The sequence below is a fragment of the Berghia stephanieae genome, chromosome 9 (genome assembly GCF_034508935.2).
Source record: "Berghia stephanieae isolate SIO BIC M18660-M18661 chromosome 9, UCSD_Bste_1.3, whole genome shotgun sequence".
In the NCBI taxonomy this organism is placed as follows: Eukaryota; Metazoa; Mollusca; class Gastropoda; order Nudibranchia; family Aeolidiidae; genus Berghia; species Berghia stephanieae.
The window spans coordinates 47,725,894-47,741,869 of record NC_088368.1 but is presented as its reverse complement, the minus strand read 5'-3'; the positions used below and the strand labels follow the sequence as shown (position 1 = coordinate 47,741,869).

Here is a 15,976-nt window from a genome sequence, read left to right as displayed (position 1 = left end):
GTAGATCCAGTATGAAAGGTACCAAGTTCGAACACCAGCCACTGTGCTGTATGACCTTGAGCAAGTCACCTCGCCCTAGCTCAATTATCGGCCCTGCACTGTGGCTGATGCCTGGGTTATTCCATCTGCCCTTGGATTAGACCCTAGAGACAAATTTCCCCGATGGGATGAGTAAAAAAAACAAACCTTGAGCTTATATTCTAGCGCAGTATCCACTAAACGTGCTCAAAGTGCTTTACAAAGGGTCTGTAGCCAACAGCAACACTTAACATGTAGGACAAGACATGATGCCTGTTAGGCGATATTACAAATTTATTTCGGACAGAGACAACGCTGTACTCGTTTTACACCCGAATCCAGTGAGAGAATATGAGTAAAGAGTCTTTTCCAAGGACTCAACTATGCGCCAAGCGAGGCTTAAACCTTGGACCTTCCAATCCGAAAGCGAGTGTCATACCACTAGACCACATGGCCACACAATAAGGGGAATTTTTTAATTTTTAAAAAATTTATTCTAATTGTGAGAAATGATGTACAGAATATGGATAATTTTAATAATAATGATAATAAAAACAAGAAGAAGAAAAATGATGATGATAATAATGATGATGATGATAATGATGGAGAAGAAGAATGACAATGATGATGATGATGGAGAAGAAGAATGATATTGATGCTGATGATGGAGAAGAAGAAGGACAATGATGATAATAATGATGATGATAATGATGGAGAAGAAGAATGACAAGGATGATGATGATGGAGAAGAAGAATGATATTGATGCTGATGATGGAGAAGAAGAATGACAATGATGATAATAATGATGATGATAATGATGGAGAAGAAGAATGACAAGGATGATAATAATGATGATGATAATGATGGAGAAGAAGAATGACAATGATGATGCTGATGATGTAGAAGAAGAATGACAATGATGATGATGATGATGATGATGGAGGTGAAGAATGACAATGATGATTGTTTTCTACCCATTGTGACTGTGTTTTCTATTGACAGGATGAAGACGGTCAGACAGCCTTACACTACGGTAAATCTCAGATTTCATTCTCCGGTTTCCTCCAATCTTAAGTATAGATATAGTAGCAGTAGTAGTAGTAGTAGTAGTAGCAGTAGCAGTAGCAGCAGCAGCAGCAGCAGCAGCAAGCCTCGCAGTCTGAATGACGCTTGCTGAGAATTGTGTGATTCAGTCATAGTCGATGAGTATAGCTGCTCTCTCCATCCATGTTGTTAATTGTTTCCATTGGTCACGGTCCTGGGCCAGAGTTTTGAGGCTGTCAAGATCTTGTTGTGACTTTAGTACGGAAGGCACTGCAGTATTTCTTAGTTCTTCAGGGATTAATTCGGTCTCATCTGAATCCAGAAATTTCTGATATGTAGAGAGATCCTGGTTCAGGGTAGTTACTATTGATGTTGGTGGTCTCCCTACATATTTGTTGCCATGAAGGAAATATTCTGTCATTGCAGTTTGGGCTGGGATGTTATTTTCTCAACATAAGATGTGACCAAATAGCCTCCATCGCTATTCTTTTATTATTGTACTCAGACTTTGGACCCTGGTTTTGTCATAGTGATCGGTATTTGTAATTGTCTCTGGCCAATAGATTCTGATTACGCGACGTATAGATATATAACTTACTGTAAAAGGGCTCGTGGATAGCTCGTACTGTAGAATCACGATCTCCCCGGCCAGGCGGAGTTGTCGTACCAGTAAGGTCCCGGGTTCGAGCCCCCATCGCCGCTGCAAAGTTTTTATTCTCTGTTGTCTTCTGGCACTTTCCTACTCACTTCATTTCTTGTAAAAGGGACTCGAGCCTAAAGTGAAACTAGTTTTCACAACCCCTGAACACGGCACTTTTTTTTATGCTGTTAACCCTCTCCTTACCACCTACACCAAAATCGTCACATTCGTTACAACATTAAATACATTTTTTCTTATTCAGATTTATTTTGTACATCACAAACTTTGAAGAATGATCTTTGTTTAATTCATAAGGACATAAAGTTGTTTTGTAGAGAGTTTATTTGAGTTTAAAAAAATAAATTTTCTGCTGGGGAAGCCTGACATTTTGGGGAAATACTGAAAAAGATCAGTAAGGAGAGAGTTTGAAAAATTTTAAGAGAAAAAATTTGATCGTCTCAAAACATACACAAAAAATGCTGAAAAGAATTTTAAAAACCCAAAATGCCAAACCCAACTTTTCCTTGCTAAACGGATTTTAAGTTTTTTAAATTGGCATTTAAAAAGCCAAATTGGCAGCCATGCCATGTAGAATTATGCCGTGATTTCAAACAAATTGAAATGACAAGAACCCCTGAAAGTCCCTGTGTCAAGTGAGGTAATGATTCTTATACAAAGTATCTTCAATCTTCAATGGCTTGTATTTACAAAAGGCTCCAACGGGCCTTTCACTGCAAATGTTCAATTACAGTCCAATCAAAATAGGGAAACAGTCACATATTTCTTTGGCGAGTAAATGCATTCAAAACTGTTTTGAACGTTTCCAAGCATCAACGTTTGTTATGTCCCGTGGCAGGATTTTTCAGTCGTTTATTTCGTGGGGAAAAGGAAAAGTCTGTGTTTGTTTGTGTCTGTTCTTGTCAATGGTTGTATGTATTGTGATGCACCGTATCTACGTGTTACATACCTATCTGATTGGCTTTTTATGTAGTTTGGGATGATGATGGGTGAGTTTGGGTCGTTGATGGTTTTGTGTCAGGGAACAATACGGGATACCTTGCGCTGGTTATTCAATGGTTTCCATTCAAGTGACTGGAGAGATGACGTCACACAACCTGGGCCTCTGGATTTGCAACTGGTTGCGAGTCTTGCAGTTGCTCTTTGTACTTTTTCAATCTTGTCCATGTCATTGGTCGAGGAATATTGTCTGGGTGGGGTTCCTGACCTCCCATAGTGGGCAGGGAGGTACTTACTGTGTCTTCTATCTATCTCTGGGTGGGGTTCCTGACCTTCCATAGTGGGCAGGGAGGTACTTACTGTGTCTTCTATCTATCTCTGGGTGGGGTTCCTGACCTTCCATAGTGGGCAGGGAGGTACATTCTGTGTCTTCTATCCCCTATATCTGTTTTCCAATTTGCTTTCTGTCTTAGTCTTGGAATGAGATTACTTGGTTTTGTACTGGCCCTGGTCGGATACCCTGGCTGGGAGGGAAACAATCAAATGTATGGTTAGTTTTGGGAGATGATAATTTTTTCCTTGTAAATCATCTCTCTGTTATGCACTTTATTATGTTTTGTTTACATATTATATATGATTTGTAGACATTAGAGTGTATTCCCCTTAGTTGGGACCTGTGCTCGTGTCTGGATGAGACTTTTAGGTGATCTCAAACTAAGTACTTTGATAGTGTGCTCTTGGAATCTACATCTGTTTCCTATTTGAACCAATTCCCTTTGTCTTCCCTTTTCTTGGATGCTTTAATTGTAATTCTAGAACTTTTTACGATCTCATTTTCTTCCTTTTTACTGGCGCTGATATGACCTTAATGTGTTGCAAGCGCCGTAAAACCCCTTTAAAACAAACAAACAATAATATTTTGTTTTGCCTCCATCAGTTCTTCCTCTTACAAACGTTTCCATTTCTTTGTATCTTTTTCCCCAGCGGTGTCATGTGATCACCCCGACATGACCAGCCTGCTCATCGCCAGCGGGATGACCAATCAGTGAAGGACACGAGGGAAACACGGCCATGGACATAGCCAGTGATGATATGAAGATACTCATCAAACAACTCGCATCCACTCATATAGAATAGTGGTCCCATTTCTTACATCTCATACTAGGGTTTTATATGACTGTTCTTTTCAATTTTGAGATTCTGGCTGGGGTTCCGACCTCCCATGATGGGCAGGGAGGTACTTACTGTGTCTTCTATCCCCTGTATCTGGGTGGGATTCCTGACCTCTCATAGTGAGCAGGGAGGTCACTTACTGTGTCTTCTATCCCCCTGTATCGGGGTGGGATTCCTGACCTCCCATAGTGGGCAGGGAGGTCACTTACTGTGTCTTCTATCCCCCTATATCTGTTTTCCAACTTGCTTTCTGTCTTTGTCTTGGAATAAGATTACTTGGTTTTGTCCTGATCCTGGCCGGAGTTCTTGACTGGGAGGGAAACAGTCAAATGTATAGTTATAGTTTTGGGAGATGATATTTTTTTCCTTGTAAATCGTCTCTCTGTACTGTACTGTACTGTAATTTTTTCATTTTTACCATATTATTTGTAAATATTTGAGTGTATTCCTCTTAGTGGGATCTTGTCCTGGTGTCTGGATGTAACATTTAGGTAATCTCAAACTAAGTACACTGATAGTATGCTTTTGGAATCTACATCTGTTCCCTATTTGTACCATTTCCCCCTTGTCTTACTTTTTCCTCAAATTCTTTTAATTGTATATGTAGAATGTTTTGACTATCCCATTTTCTTCCTTTTTACTGGCGCTGATATGACCTGAATGTGTTGAAAAGCGTTGTAAAACCCTTTTAAAAATCAAAACATCAAAGATATGGATTGAAATAACTGAATGGTTATATTTTAAAAATTACTTTCTTCAACTTTTACACATATTTTTTTCTTTTTTTTTTTTCTTTTTTTACAAGCAATTTTACAGTTTGTCTTTTATTGAGATTGGCAGCCAGCTCCATGTTGAGGACATGAATGACAATGTGAAATTGAATCTAAGCTGCAATTTCATTACAAAAACAGATGAAATGGGACGGTTCGGGTTTCCCTGTTATCAACAAAATAGGATGTATGAAACACTACAGACGAATGAGATACTGTTTCTGTAGTGTTTCATTCATCTTGTTTTGCTGATAAAGGGGAAACCCGAAACGTCATTTTCATCTGTTTTCGTAATTAAATTGAAGCTTACATTTAATTTCACATTGTCATTTATTTCTTTGAGGACACGAAATAGGGAAGAAAAAAAATCATGGCATCACAATTTCTACTCTACTGGTTCCAAAGTCATTGGAAGTGTGTATGGGAGGACTGATAATGAGGAGATTACACATTGAATCATAAGGTGGTGCATAACTATTTTAGTAGGAGGGTGTATGGGCAGATTCTTAGGAATACGGGACGGGGGATGGATGATCTATATCGGGAATGAGATTAGCGGATGAGTAGCGTCCCTTGATTGGACGTCACCTTACAGAGAGAACGTCAATTTGGTTTTGAAGTGTCTCAAGCCGCTTTCATCGGAAGCGAGGACGAGAGACGCATGCACACAACTGACACGACGTTCTCTCTCTAATAACTTTTCCGCCGGTGACGTCACAGACTATGGGTGACGTCCAATCAAGGGACGCTACTCTTCCGCTAATCTCATTCCCTATTGACGACCAGCATATATTTAGACTAGAAAATAAGAAATAATAATAATAATTCACTATATTCATCCCATAGGGGAAATTTGTCTCTAGGGTCTATTTCAAGGCTGGGAGACTGGAATAACCCAGGCGTCAGCCACAGTGCAGCGCCGCAAAATGAGCTAGGGCGAGGTGACTTGCTCAAGGCCACACAAGGCAGCGGTGGGTGTTTGAACTCGGTACCTTTCGGGTACGAAGCAAAGACTGTACCGCTGAGCCACGTTGCCCCGCCATCACTCTGACACCAGAAGATGAATTGCACAAGGTTGATATTTCCCATCCCCCCCACACCATCACTCTGACACCAGAAGATGAATTGCACAAGGTTGATATATCCCATCCCCCCCACACCATCACTCTGACACCAGAAGATGAATTGCACAAGGTTGATATATCCCATCCCCCCCACACCATCACTCTGACACCAGAAGATGAATTGCACAAGGTTGATATATCCCATCCCCCCCACACCATCACTCTGACACCAGAAGATGAATTGCACAAGGTTGATATATCCCATCCCCCCCACACCATCACTCTGACACCAGAAGATGAATTGCACAAGGTTGATATATCCCATCCCCCCCACACCATCACTCTGACACCAGAAGATGAATTGCACAAGGTTGATATATCCCATCCCCCCCACACCATCACTCTGACACCAGAAGATGAATTGCACAAGGTTGATATATCCCATCCCCCCCACACCATCACTCTGACACCAGAAGATGAATTGCACAAGGTTGATATATCCCATCCCCCCACACCATCACTCTGACACCAGAAGATGAATTGCACAAGGTTGATATATCCCATCCCCCCCACACCATCACTCTGACACCAGAAGATGAATTGCACAAGGTTGATATATCCCATCCCCCCACACCATCACTCTGACACCAGAAGATGAATTGCACAAGGTTGATATATCCCATCCCCCCCACACCATCACTCTGACACCAGAAGATGAATTGCACAAGGTTGATATATCCCATCCCCCCACACCATCACTCTGACACCAGAAGATGAATTGCACAAGGTTGATATATCCCATCCCCCCCACACCATCACTCTGACACCAGAAGATGAATTGCACAAGGTTGATATATCCCATCCCCCCACACCATCACTCTGACACCAGAAGATGAATTGCACAAGGTTGATATATCCCATCCCCCCCCCACACCATCACTCTGACACCAGAAGATGAATTGCACAAGGTTGATATATCCCATCCCCCCCACACCATCACTCTGACACCAGAAGATGAATTGCACAAGGTTGATATATCCCCCCCCCCCACACCATCACTCTGACACCAGAAGATGAATTGCACAAGGTTGATATATCCCATCCCCCCCCCCCCCACACCATCACTCTGACACCAGAAGATGAATTGCACAAGGTTGATATATCCCATCCCCCCCACACCATCACTCTGACACCAGAAGATGAATTGCACAAGGTTGATATATCCCATCCCCCCCCCACACCATCACTCTGACACCAGAAGATGAATTGCACAAGGTTGATATATCCCATCCCCCCCCCACCATCACTCTGACACCAGAAGATGAATTGCACAAGGTTGATATTTCCCATCCCCCCCCCGGTAGTGTGGATTTACAAATCTGTGCGGCTATGTGGTCTAGTGGTATGACACTCGCTTTTTGATTGGAAGGTCTTGGGTTCGTACCTCACTTGGCGCATAGCTGAGCCCTTGGAAAAGGCTCTTTACTTACATTCCCTCACCTTACTCAGGTGTAAAATGAGTTCCTGGCCGTAAACAGCGTTGTCTCTGTCTGAAAAAAAATTTGCAATATCGCCTAACAGGCGTCATGTCTAGTTCTACATGTTACCTGTTGCTGTTGATTAGGGAACCTTTGTAAACCATTTCGAGCACGTTTAGTGGATATTGCGCTATAGAAAAGCTCAATAAGATAAATCCAATGAGTTTGGAACCAGTTTTTTAGCATCACACTTTTGTCACTTTACAGACCACTGAGCATTTAGTCAAAATGTTAGGTTTTCTTTTTGTGTTTTAGGGCCGTGGAAAATGTTAGATTTTCTTTTTGTGTTTTAGGGCCGTGGAAAATGTTAGATTTTCTTTTTGTGTTTTAGGGCCGTGGAAAATGTTAGATTTTCTTTTTGTGTTTTAGGGCCGTGGAAAATGTTAGATTTTCTTTTTGTGTTTTAGGGCCGTGGAAAATGTTAGATTTTCTTTTTGTGTTTTAGGGCCGTGGAAAATGTTAGATTTTCTTTTTGTGTTTTAGGGCCGTGGAAAATGTTAGATTTTTCTTTTTGTGTTTTAGGGCCGTGGAAAATGTTAGATTATCTTTTTGTGTTTTAGGGCCGTGGAAAATGTTAGATTATCTTTTTGTGTTTTAGGGCCGTGGAAAATGTTAGATTATCTTTTTGTGTTTTAGGGCCGTGGAAAATGTTAGATTATCTTTTTGTGTTTTAGGGCCGTGGAAAATGTTAGATTATGTTTTTGGGTTTTAGGGCCGTGGAAAATGTTAGATTATCTTTTTGGGTTTTAGGGCCGTGGAAAATGTTAGATTATCTTTTTGTGTTTTAGGGCCGTGGAAAATGTTAGATTATCTTTTTGTGTTTTAGGGCCGTTGAAAATGTTAGATTATCTTTTTGTGTTTTAGGGCCGTGGAAAATGTTAGATTTTCTTTTTGTGTTTTAGGCCGTGGAAAATGTTAGATTTTCTTTTTGTGTTTTAGGGCCGTGGAAAATGTTAGATTATCTTTTTGTGTTTTAGGGCCGTGGAAAATGTTAGATTATCTTTTTGTGTTTTAGGGTCGTGGAAAATGTTAGATTATCTTTTTGTGTTTTAGGGCCGTGGAAAATGTTAGATTATCTTTTTGTGTTTTAGGGCCGTGGAAAATGTTAGATTTTCTTTTTGTGTTTTAGGGCCGTGGAAAATGTTAGATTATCTTTTTGTGTTTTAGGGCTGTGGAAAATGTTAGATTATCTTTTTGGGTTTTAGGGCCGTGGAAAATGTTAGATTATCTTTTTGGGTTTTAGGGCCGTGGAAAATGTTAGATTATCTTTTTGTGTTTTAGGGCCCTGGAAAATTTTAGATTATCTTTTTGTGTTTTAGGGCCGTGGAAAATGTTAGATTATCTTTTTGTGTTTTAGGGCCGTGGAAAATGTTAGATTATCTTTTTGTGTTTTAGGGCCGTGGAAAATGTTAGATTATGTTTTTGTGTTTTAGGGCTGTGGAAAATGTTAGATTATGTTTTTGTGTTTTAGGGCTGTGGAAAATGTTAGATTATCTTTTTGTGTTTTAGGGTCGTGGAAAATGTTAGATTATGTTTTTGTGTTTTAGGGCCGTGGAAAATGTTAGATTATGTTTTGTGTTTTAGGGCTGTGGAAAATGTTAGATTATGTTTTTGTGTTTTAGGGCTGTGGAAAATGTTAGATTATCTTTTTGTGTTTTAGGGCCGTGGAAAATGTTAGATTATCTTTTTGTGTTTTAGGGCTGTGGAAAATGTTAGATTATCTTTTTGGGTTTTAGGGCTGTGGAAAATGTTAGATTATCTTTTTGTGTTTTAGGGCTGTGGAAAATGTTAGATTATCTTTTTGTGTTTTAGGGCTGTGGAAAATGTTAGATTATCTTTTTGTGTTTTAGGGCTGTGGAAAATGTTAGATTATCTTTTGTGTTTTAGGGCTGTGGAAAATGTTAGATTATGTTTTTGTTTTTTAGGGCCGTGGAAAATGTTAGATTATGTTTTTGTGTTTTAGGGCCGTGGAAAATGTTAGATTATGTTTTTGTGTTTTAGGGCCGTGGAAAATGTTAGATTATGTTTTTGTGTCTTAGGGCCGTGGAAAATGTTAGATTATCTTTTTGTGTTTTAGGGTCGTGGAATATTTAGAAAATTGTCTTTTTTAGAATAGAAATTATTTGAAGACATTTTGTGACAGGATTTGTGATTTGGGGTTTTGAGTGGATGGAGATATTGAGGTTAGATTAATGAAGACAAAAGATATGGACGTTTCGGATTTCCTCTTCATCTACAGTGAATGAATATTTGGGGCTTAAATGGATGGAGATTTTGAGTTTAGCTTAATGAAGACAAAAGATATGAATGTTTCGGATTTCCCCTTCATCAACAGTGGAATCATGATGGCCGAGTTGGTAGAGCTCTCACTTCCTACGCAAAAGGGCTGGTATTGATCCCATATGAGGTCTGACTCCCCCTTGTCCACCTAGCAGTGATTGGATAGCTGGGTCTGCTGAATCTGGTGGAAAGTATTTTGCATTAGACTAGCGTCCTATCCAAAAAGTAGCAGATAATTGTTATTGTCCTTCGTGTGTCAGGCCTGAAGGACCATTTTACCAATAGTGTGCCAAATAAATCAGATAAGAGCATCTAATTCATCGTAAACATTGTTGACCAAGGAGAATCCCGAAACGTTCACATCCTTTGTCTTTCTTTGTTTGTTTCTTATCTTGGTGCTTTAAACTCAACGACTTCATCAATTCAAGTTACAAATTTCCAATCCTTATTCTAGAATTGCCTTGTTTCATCATCTATACTGTTTATCAAGGGGAAACCCGAAACGTCTTCACTATTTTCACTTTTTCCAGCATTGAGCAGCAATGTTTGAATTTTACACAATTGGATAGGAAACGTTTATGATTTTGTTCTTTATTTTTCAATGCATTCCTCTTTAAGAAGTTTGTTGTTTTCTTTTTTTGTTTTTTTTTTCAAAAAAGACTTTTATAAAAAATTAATAAATAGATAAATAAAATTCCCTTTATTCATCCCATAGGGGAAATTTGTCTCTAGGGTCTATTCCAAGGGAAGACTGGAATAACCCATGTGTCAGTCGCAGTGCAACGCCGCAAATTGAGCTAGGGCGGGGTGACTTGCTCAAGGACACAGAGCACAGTGGCGGGTGATCGAACTCTGTACCTTTCGGGTACGAAGCAAAGACCGTCCTGCTGAGCCACTCTGTCCCACAGTGTTTCCAGTGTGCTATTTTCGTCCTGATAAAATTGGAATGGTGTAAATTGAGTACCTGGCTGATAACAGCAAAACGCCTTACAGCCAGCTATCTTGGAGTCATGATGATAATAATAATAATAATTGTTATTACTATTACTATTAATATCATTATTATTATTATTATTATTATTATTATTATTATTATTATTATTATTATTATTATTATTATTATTATTATTTATTCTCATCATCGTCATTATTATTATTATTATTATTATTATCATTATTATTATCATTATTATTATCATTATTATTATCATTATTATTATCATTATTATTATTATTATTATTATTATTATTATTATTATTATTATTATTATTATATGTTATGTCTATCTTTATTATTATTATTATTTCTATCATTATTATTGTTACATTATTGTTATTATTGTTATTGTTATTATTATTATTATTATTATTATTATTATTATTATTATTATTATTTTATTATTATTATTATTATTATTTCTAATACGGATATTTCTATCGTGATCATTATCACCATCATTACTAGTAGTTATGATTCTTGCAATTATTTTATTCCATTATGTTTTTCAATAGAATGATTGACCCAAATAAATCTTATGGTTTTTGGCCAAACGCCTGAAAATAAACGATTGAAAAAACTAAACTTGCGTTTGTAAGAGTTATTTCTGTCCTTGTTGAATTAATACGGAACTGGTTGAAACAATGAAATGTATAGTAAAATGAAGGGAGTGAACATGACTCTCATTCTCATTCTTATAAAAAGATACAACACAAAGTAAACGACGTTTCGGACATAGGCCTTCTTCAGGTGCTGGGTGGGGTTCCTGGCCTCCCATAGCGCTTTATACTGATTGTGTCTTCTATCCCCCTATATCTGTTTGCCAATTTGCTTTCTGTCTTTGTCTTGGAATGAGATCACTAAGTTTTGCCTTCTGGGTGGGGTTCCTGACCTCCCATAGTGGGCAGGAGGTACTTGCTGTGTCTTCTATCCCCCTATATCTCTGGGTGGGGATCCTGACCTCCCATAGTGGGCAGGAGGTACTTGCTGTGTCTTCTAACCCCTTATATCTGTTTTCCAACATGCTTTCTGTCTTTGTCTTGGAAAGAGATTACTTGGTTTTGTCCTGGCCCTGGCCTGTCCTAGCTGGGAGGGAAACAGTCAAATGCATAGTTATTGTTTTGGGAGATGATATTTTTTTCCTTGTAAATCATCTCTCTGTTATGTATTATTATGTTTGTTATTTTTAAATGTATAATGTAAGCATTTGATGAGACTTATAGGTGATCTCAAACTAAGTACATTTGTGGTATGCTCTTGGAATCTACATCTGATCCCTATTTGTTCCCAGTTCCCCTATGTCTTCCTTTCTCTTGGGTGTTTTAATTGTAATTCTAGAACTTTTTACTATCCCATTTTCTTCCTTTTTACTGGCGCTGATATGACCTTAATGTGTTGCAAGCGCCGTAAAACCCTTAAAAACAAACAAAAACAATAAGTTTTGCCTTGGCCCTGGGAGTAGTGCTTGGCTGGGAGGGAAACAGTCAAATGCATAGTTATTATTTTGGGAGATGATAATACTTTTTTCCCTTGTAAATCATCTCTCTGTTATGTACTGTTATTTTTAAAGACTTCAATATATGATTTGTAACCATTTGAGTGTATTCCTCTTAGTGGGTTCTTGTTCTGGTGTCTGGGTGAGACTTTTAGGTAATCTCAAACTAAGTATCTGATAGTGTGCTCTTGGAATCTACATCTGTTCTCGATTTGAACCATTTCCCCTTGTCTTACTTTTTCCTCGAGTCTTTTTAATTGTATATGTAGAATGTATTTACTAATCAATTTTCTTCCTTTTAACGACGCTGATATGATGACCGAAATGTGTAGCAAGCGCCGTAAACTTAAAAAACACCCCCTCCCCCCCCCCCCCCCCCCCCCCCCCCCCCCAAAAAAAAAAACAACACACAAACAAACAAACGACTTTCACTATTTTTTAACTCACTCAATCCTAGAGCTTTTTGCTACTTTTCAAAATTGGAAAAAAAAATGTATTAAAAATAAGCATGTACATAAATAGTTTTATTCAACTATCATTAACATGTAAAAACTATAAAACATTAACTTTGATTCAAGGCCTATAATTAATTTGTCTCAGAAAAAAATTGTAATAAACAGGCATGGGGTAAAGTAACCAGGGTAAACTACGGTTATAGTTGGTGTTAGGGTTGAGTGAGTTTGGTTTTTTTTTAATCTACACGATTCTATGGAATTTCGTGAATGATAACTTACTTACTTACATACTTACTTACTTACTTACTTACTTACTTACTTACTTACTTACTTACTTACTTACTTACTTACATACTTACTTACTTACTTACTTACTTACTTACTTACTTACTTACTTACTTACTTACTTACTTACTTACTTCCATATCCTCTCGGTGCTAGATCATCACACAAGGCTGACACGGTGGAACGCCATCTTTCCCGGTTGGAGTTGGAGGAGGCCATTTTTGACATCTGTCCCCAAGACCAACCACTGTCTTTCCTTTCTCTTTCGATGCTCCCCCCCCCCCCCTCCCCCCTCCAGGTCTCCAGCGGGCGGTCCCTTCGTCTCGTTCCCTGGGTGGGGGGGGGGGGGGGGGGATTTCTACCTGAGGACTATTCGTGAATGATTAGGTACTTTCAAAAATAATAATTTAATGGCAGCATAGTTATTGTACAACAATTAATGAAAATGATGATGATGATGACGATGATGTTGACGATGATGATGATGACGATGTCTAATGATTAATTTTACCCCCTTTATTTTACTATAAAATTTATTGACTCATTTCGGCACCTCTAGATGTTGATTGAAAAATAACACACTGTGTAGGCAAAAAATAACACACTGTGTAGGCAACCGATATGTCGTCTCCCCCCCCCCCCCCCCCCCCCCCCACGACTCACAGAGGAAGGAACAATCTGTCAGAAGTAATTGTCATATCACCAAGTCAAGCATTGTGCCAAAATATATATATATCAATACCAGCTTTTAAACAGGCCAACAACTTAACAAGGAACGTTTCGGGTTCAAAAACCTTATTCAGTCAACAACAAAAACAATGTAAACGAAAATAGTATAATTATTTATACTTTAGGAAATATTCGAACAACTCTCTCGCTATATATATATATATATATATATATATATATATATATATATATATATATATATATATATATATATATATATATATATATATATCTTCGCCGAAGTCCCGGGTTTGAGAGTGTTTACCAAGATGAGAGTTGTAGGACGAGTTTTCCGAACAGATTTTTAACATTCTCTTTCGGATCGGAAGGTCCTGGGTTCGAGCCTCTCTTGGCGCATAGATGAGTCCTTGGAAAAGGCTCTTTACTAACATTCTCTCACCGTACTCAGATATAAAATGAGTACCTGTCCGTTGACAGCGTAATCTCGGTCTGAAAAAAAAAGAAAGTAATATTGTCCAACAAGGCGTCATGTCTCGTTCATGTTACGTGTTGCTGTTGGTCAGGGACCCTTTGTAAAGCGCTTTGAGCACGTTTAGTGGATATTGCGCTATATAAAAGCTCAAGGTTTATTTAAATGCTGAAGCTAAGGTTCATGTAAAATTGTTTGGCAACTGGGTGAGGGTTTCTTACCTCTGACCGCTGACCTCCCTTCTATACCCCTATATTTATATGTTTCTTCGAGTCGCTCTCTGTCTTTGTCTTGAAAATAGATAACATGGTTTGTCATTGCCCTGGTCAGAGTCCTTGGTTGACAGGGAAACAGCCAAATTTATAGTAATAGTATTATTTTTGGGAGATGACATTTATTTCCCTTCGTAAATCTAATCTAAATCTTTTAGTATCATATTTTTATAAACATTTGTGACCCTTCGTCTCAAAACGGTATTATGTCGGAACGAACCATATGCTTAAAAGCCGAATTAAATGTTAAACTGGTCAAAAATATAAATAGTTGACATTAGCACCCTAAAATATGGTATCCATTCTCCTCAATAAAACATACAAACTCAACACAAGTCTGATATTTCTGGCTATAAATTCAATTTTCAATATCTTAGCCATCCCAACTTAATATCGTTTTCAGGCGAAGGGTCACATTTGAATTAAAATACGTTCCCTCTCTCTTACTTTTTATCGTCTACGTTTAATTGTTAATCTAAAAAAATTGTTTGCTTTTTTATTTTTAATATTCCGTTTTCTTATTTATTCAGAACCCAAAAAGACGTAGGCTATTGGCGGAGGTGCAAGATCGTGCAGGACGACAGGAAGTCCCCATCACCACAGTTAGAAGAAGGAAACTGTCATGGTTTGGCCACGATGGAAGAGATGTAAGATCGTGCAGGACGACAGGAAGTCCCCATCACCACAGTTAGAAGAAGGAAACTGTCATGGTTTGGCCACGATGGAAGAGATGTAAGAACGTGCAGGACGACAGGAAGTCCCCATCACCACAGTTAGAAGAAGGAAACTGTCACGGTTTAGCCACAATGTGAGGCATGAAGGTTTGTGCAGAATGGTGATGGATGGCACCCTTGAAGGAGAAAGAAGAAGAAGAAGACAAAGGAAAGTTTGGATGGATGGTATCAAGGAATGGACAGGAATAAAGATGGAAGAACTCTTGGAGAGGCCAACAATAGAGAAGAATGGCGGAAAGTGGTGAGAGCTGTATCCCGTGTAACCCCCCCGACGATCATCAGATCATGGGATCAATGAATGAATTCATTATTATTGGCGCTAAAATAACCAAAATGTATTGCAAGCACTGCAAAACCCTTAAGAACAAAAAAAAAAAAAACAGAACACAAAACCCAAAGAAACAAAAAAAAAAAAAAAAAACAAAACAAAAAAACAAAACAAACAAAACAACAAAAACAAACCCCAATAATAATAATAATAATAATAATAATAATAAATAATAATAAATAATAATAATAATAATATATAAATAATAATGATAATAATAATAATATTAATAATAAATAATAATAATAAATAATAATAATAATAATAATAATAATAATAATAATATAATAATAATAATAATAATAATAATAATATAATATATAATAATAATATAAATAATAATAATATGATAATATAATAATAATAATAATAATAATAATATAAAGATAATGATAATAATAATAATAATAATAATAATAATGATAATGATAATAATAATAATAATAATAATAATAATATAATAATAATAATAATAATAATAATAATAATAATAATAATAATAATAATAATAATAATAATAATAATAATAATAATAATAATAATAATAATAATAATAATAATAATAATAATAATAAAATAATAATAATAATAATAATAAAATAATAATAATAATAATAATAATAATAATAATAATAATAATAATAATAATAATAATAATAATAATAATAATAATAATAATAATAATAATAATAATAATAATAATAATAAATAATAATAATAATAATAATAATATAAAAAATAATATAATAATATAATAATAATAATA

At 36.9% G+C, this 15,976-nt stretch overlaps 1 protein-coding gene across 2 annotated transcripts in view; it reads left to right on the top strand.

The window, feature by feature from the left end:
- LOC144980369 (acyl-CoA-binding domain-containing protein 6-like) overlaps positions 1-15,976 on the top strand; it is a 99,244-nt gene that overhangs the window by 11,107 nt on the left and 72,161 nt on the right. The window contains exons 6-7 of one of the 2 annotated variants that reach the window (XM_078928073.1): positions 1,022-1,052; positions 3,645-4,971. In XM_078928073.1, coding sequence (XP_078784199.1) covers positions 1,022-1,052; positions 3,645-3,709 — 96 coding nt within the window. In that variant the 3' untranslated portion in view covers positions 3,710-4,971. Of the gene's footprint in view, positions 1-1,021; positions 1,053-3,644; positions 4,972-15,976 lie in introns of those variants that run through there. The other variant, XM_078928072.1, reaches the window with a different exon arrangement.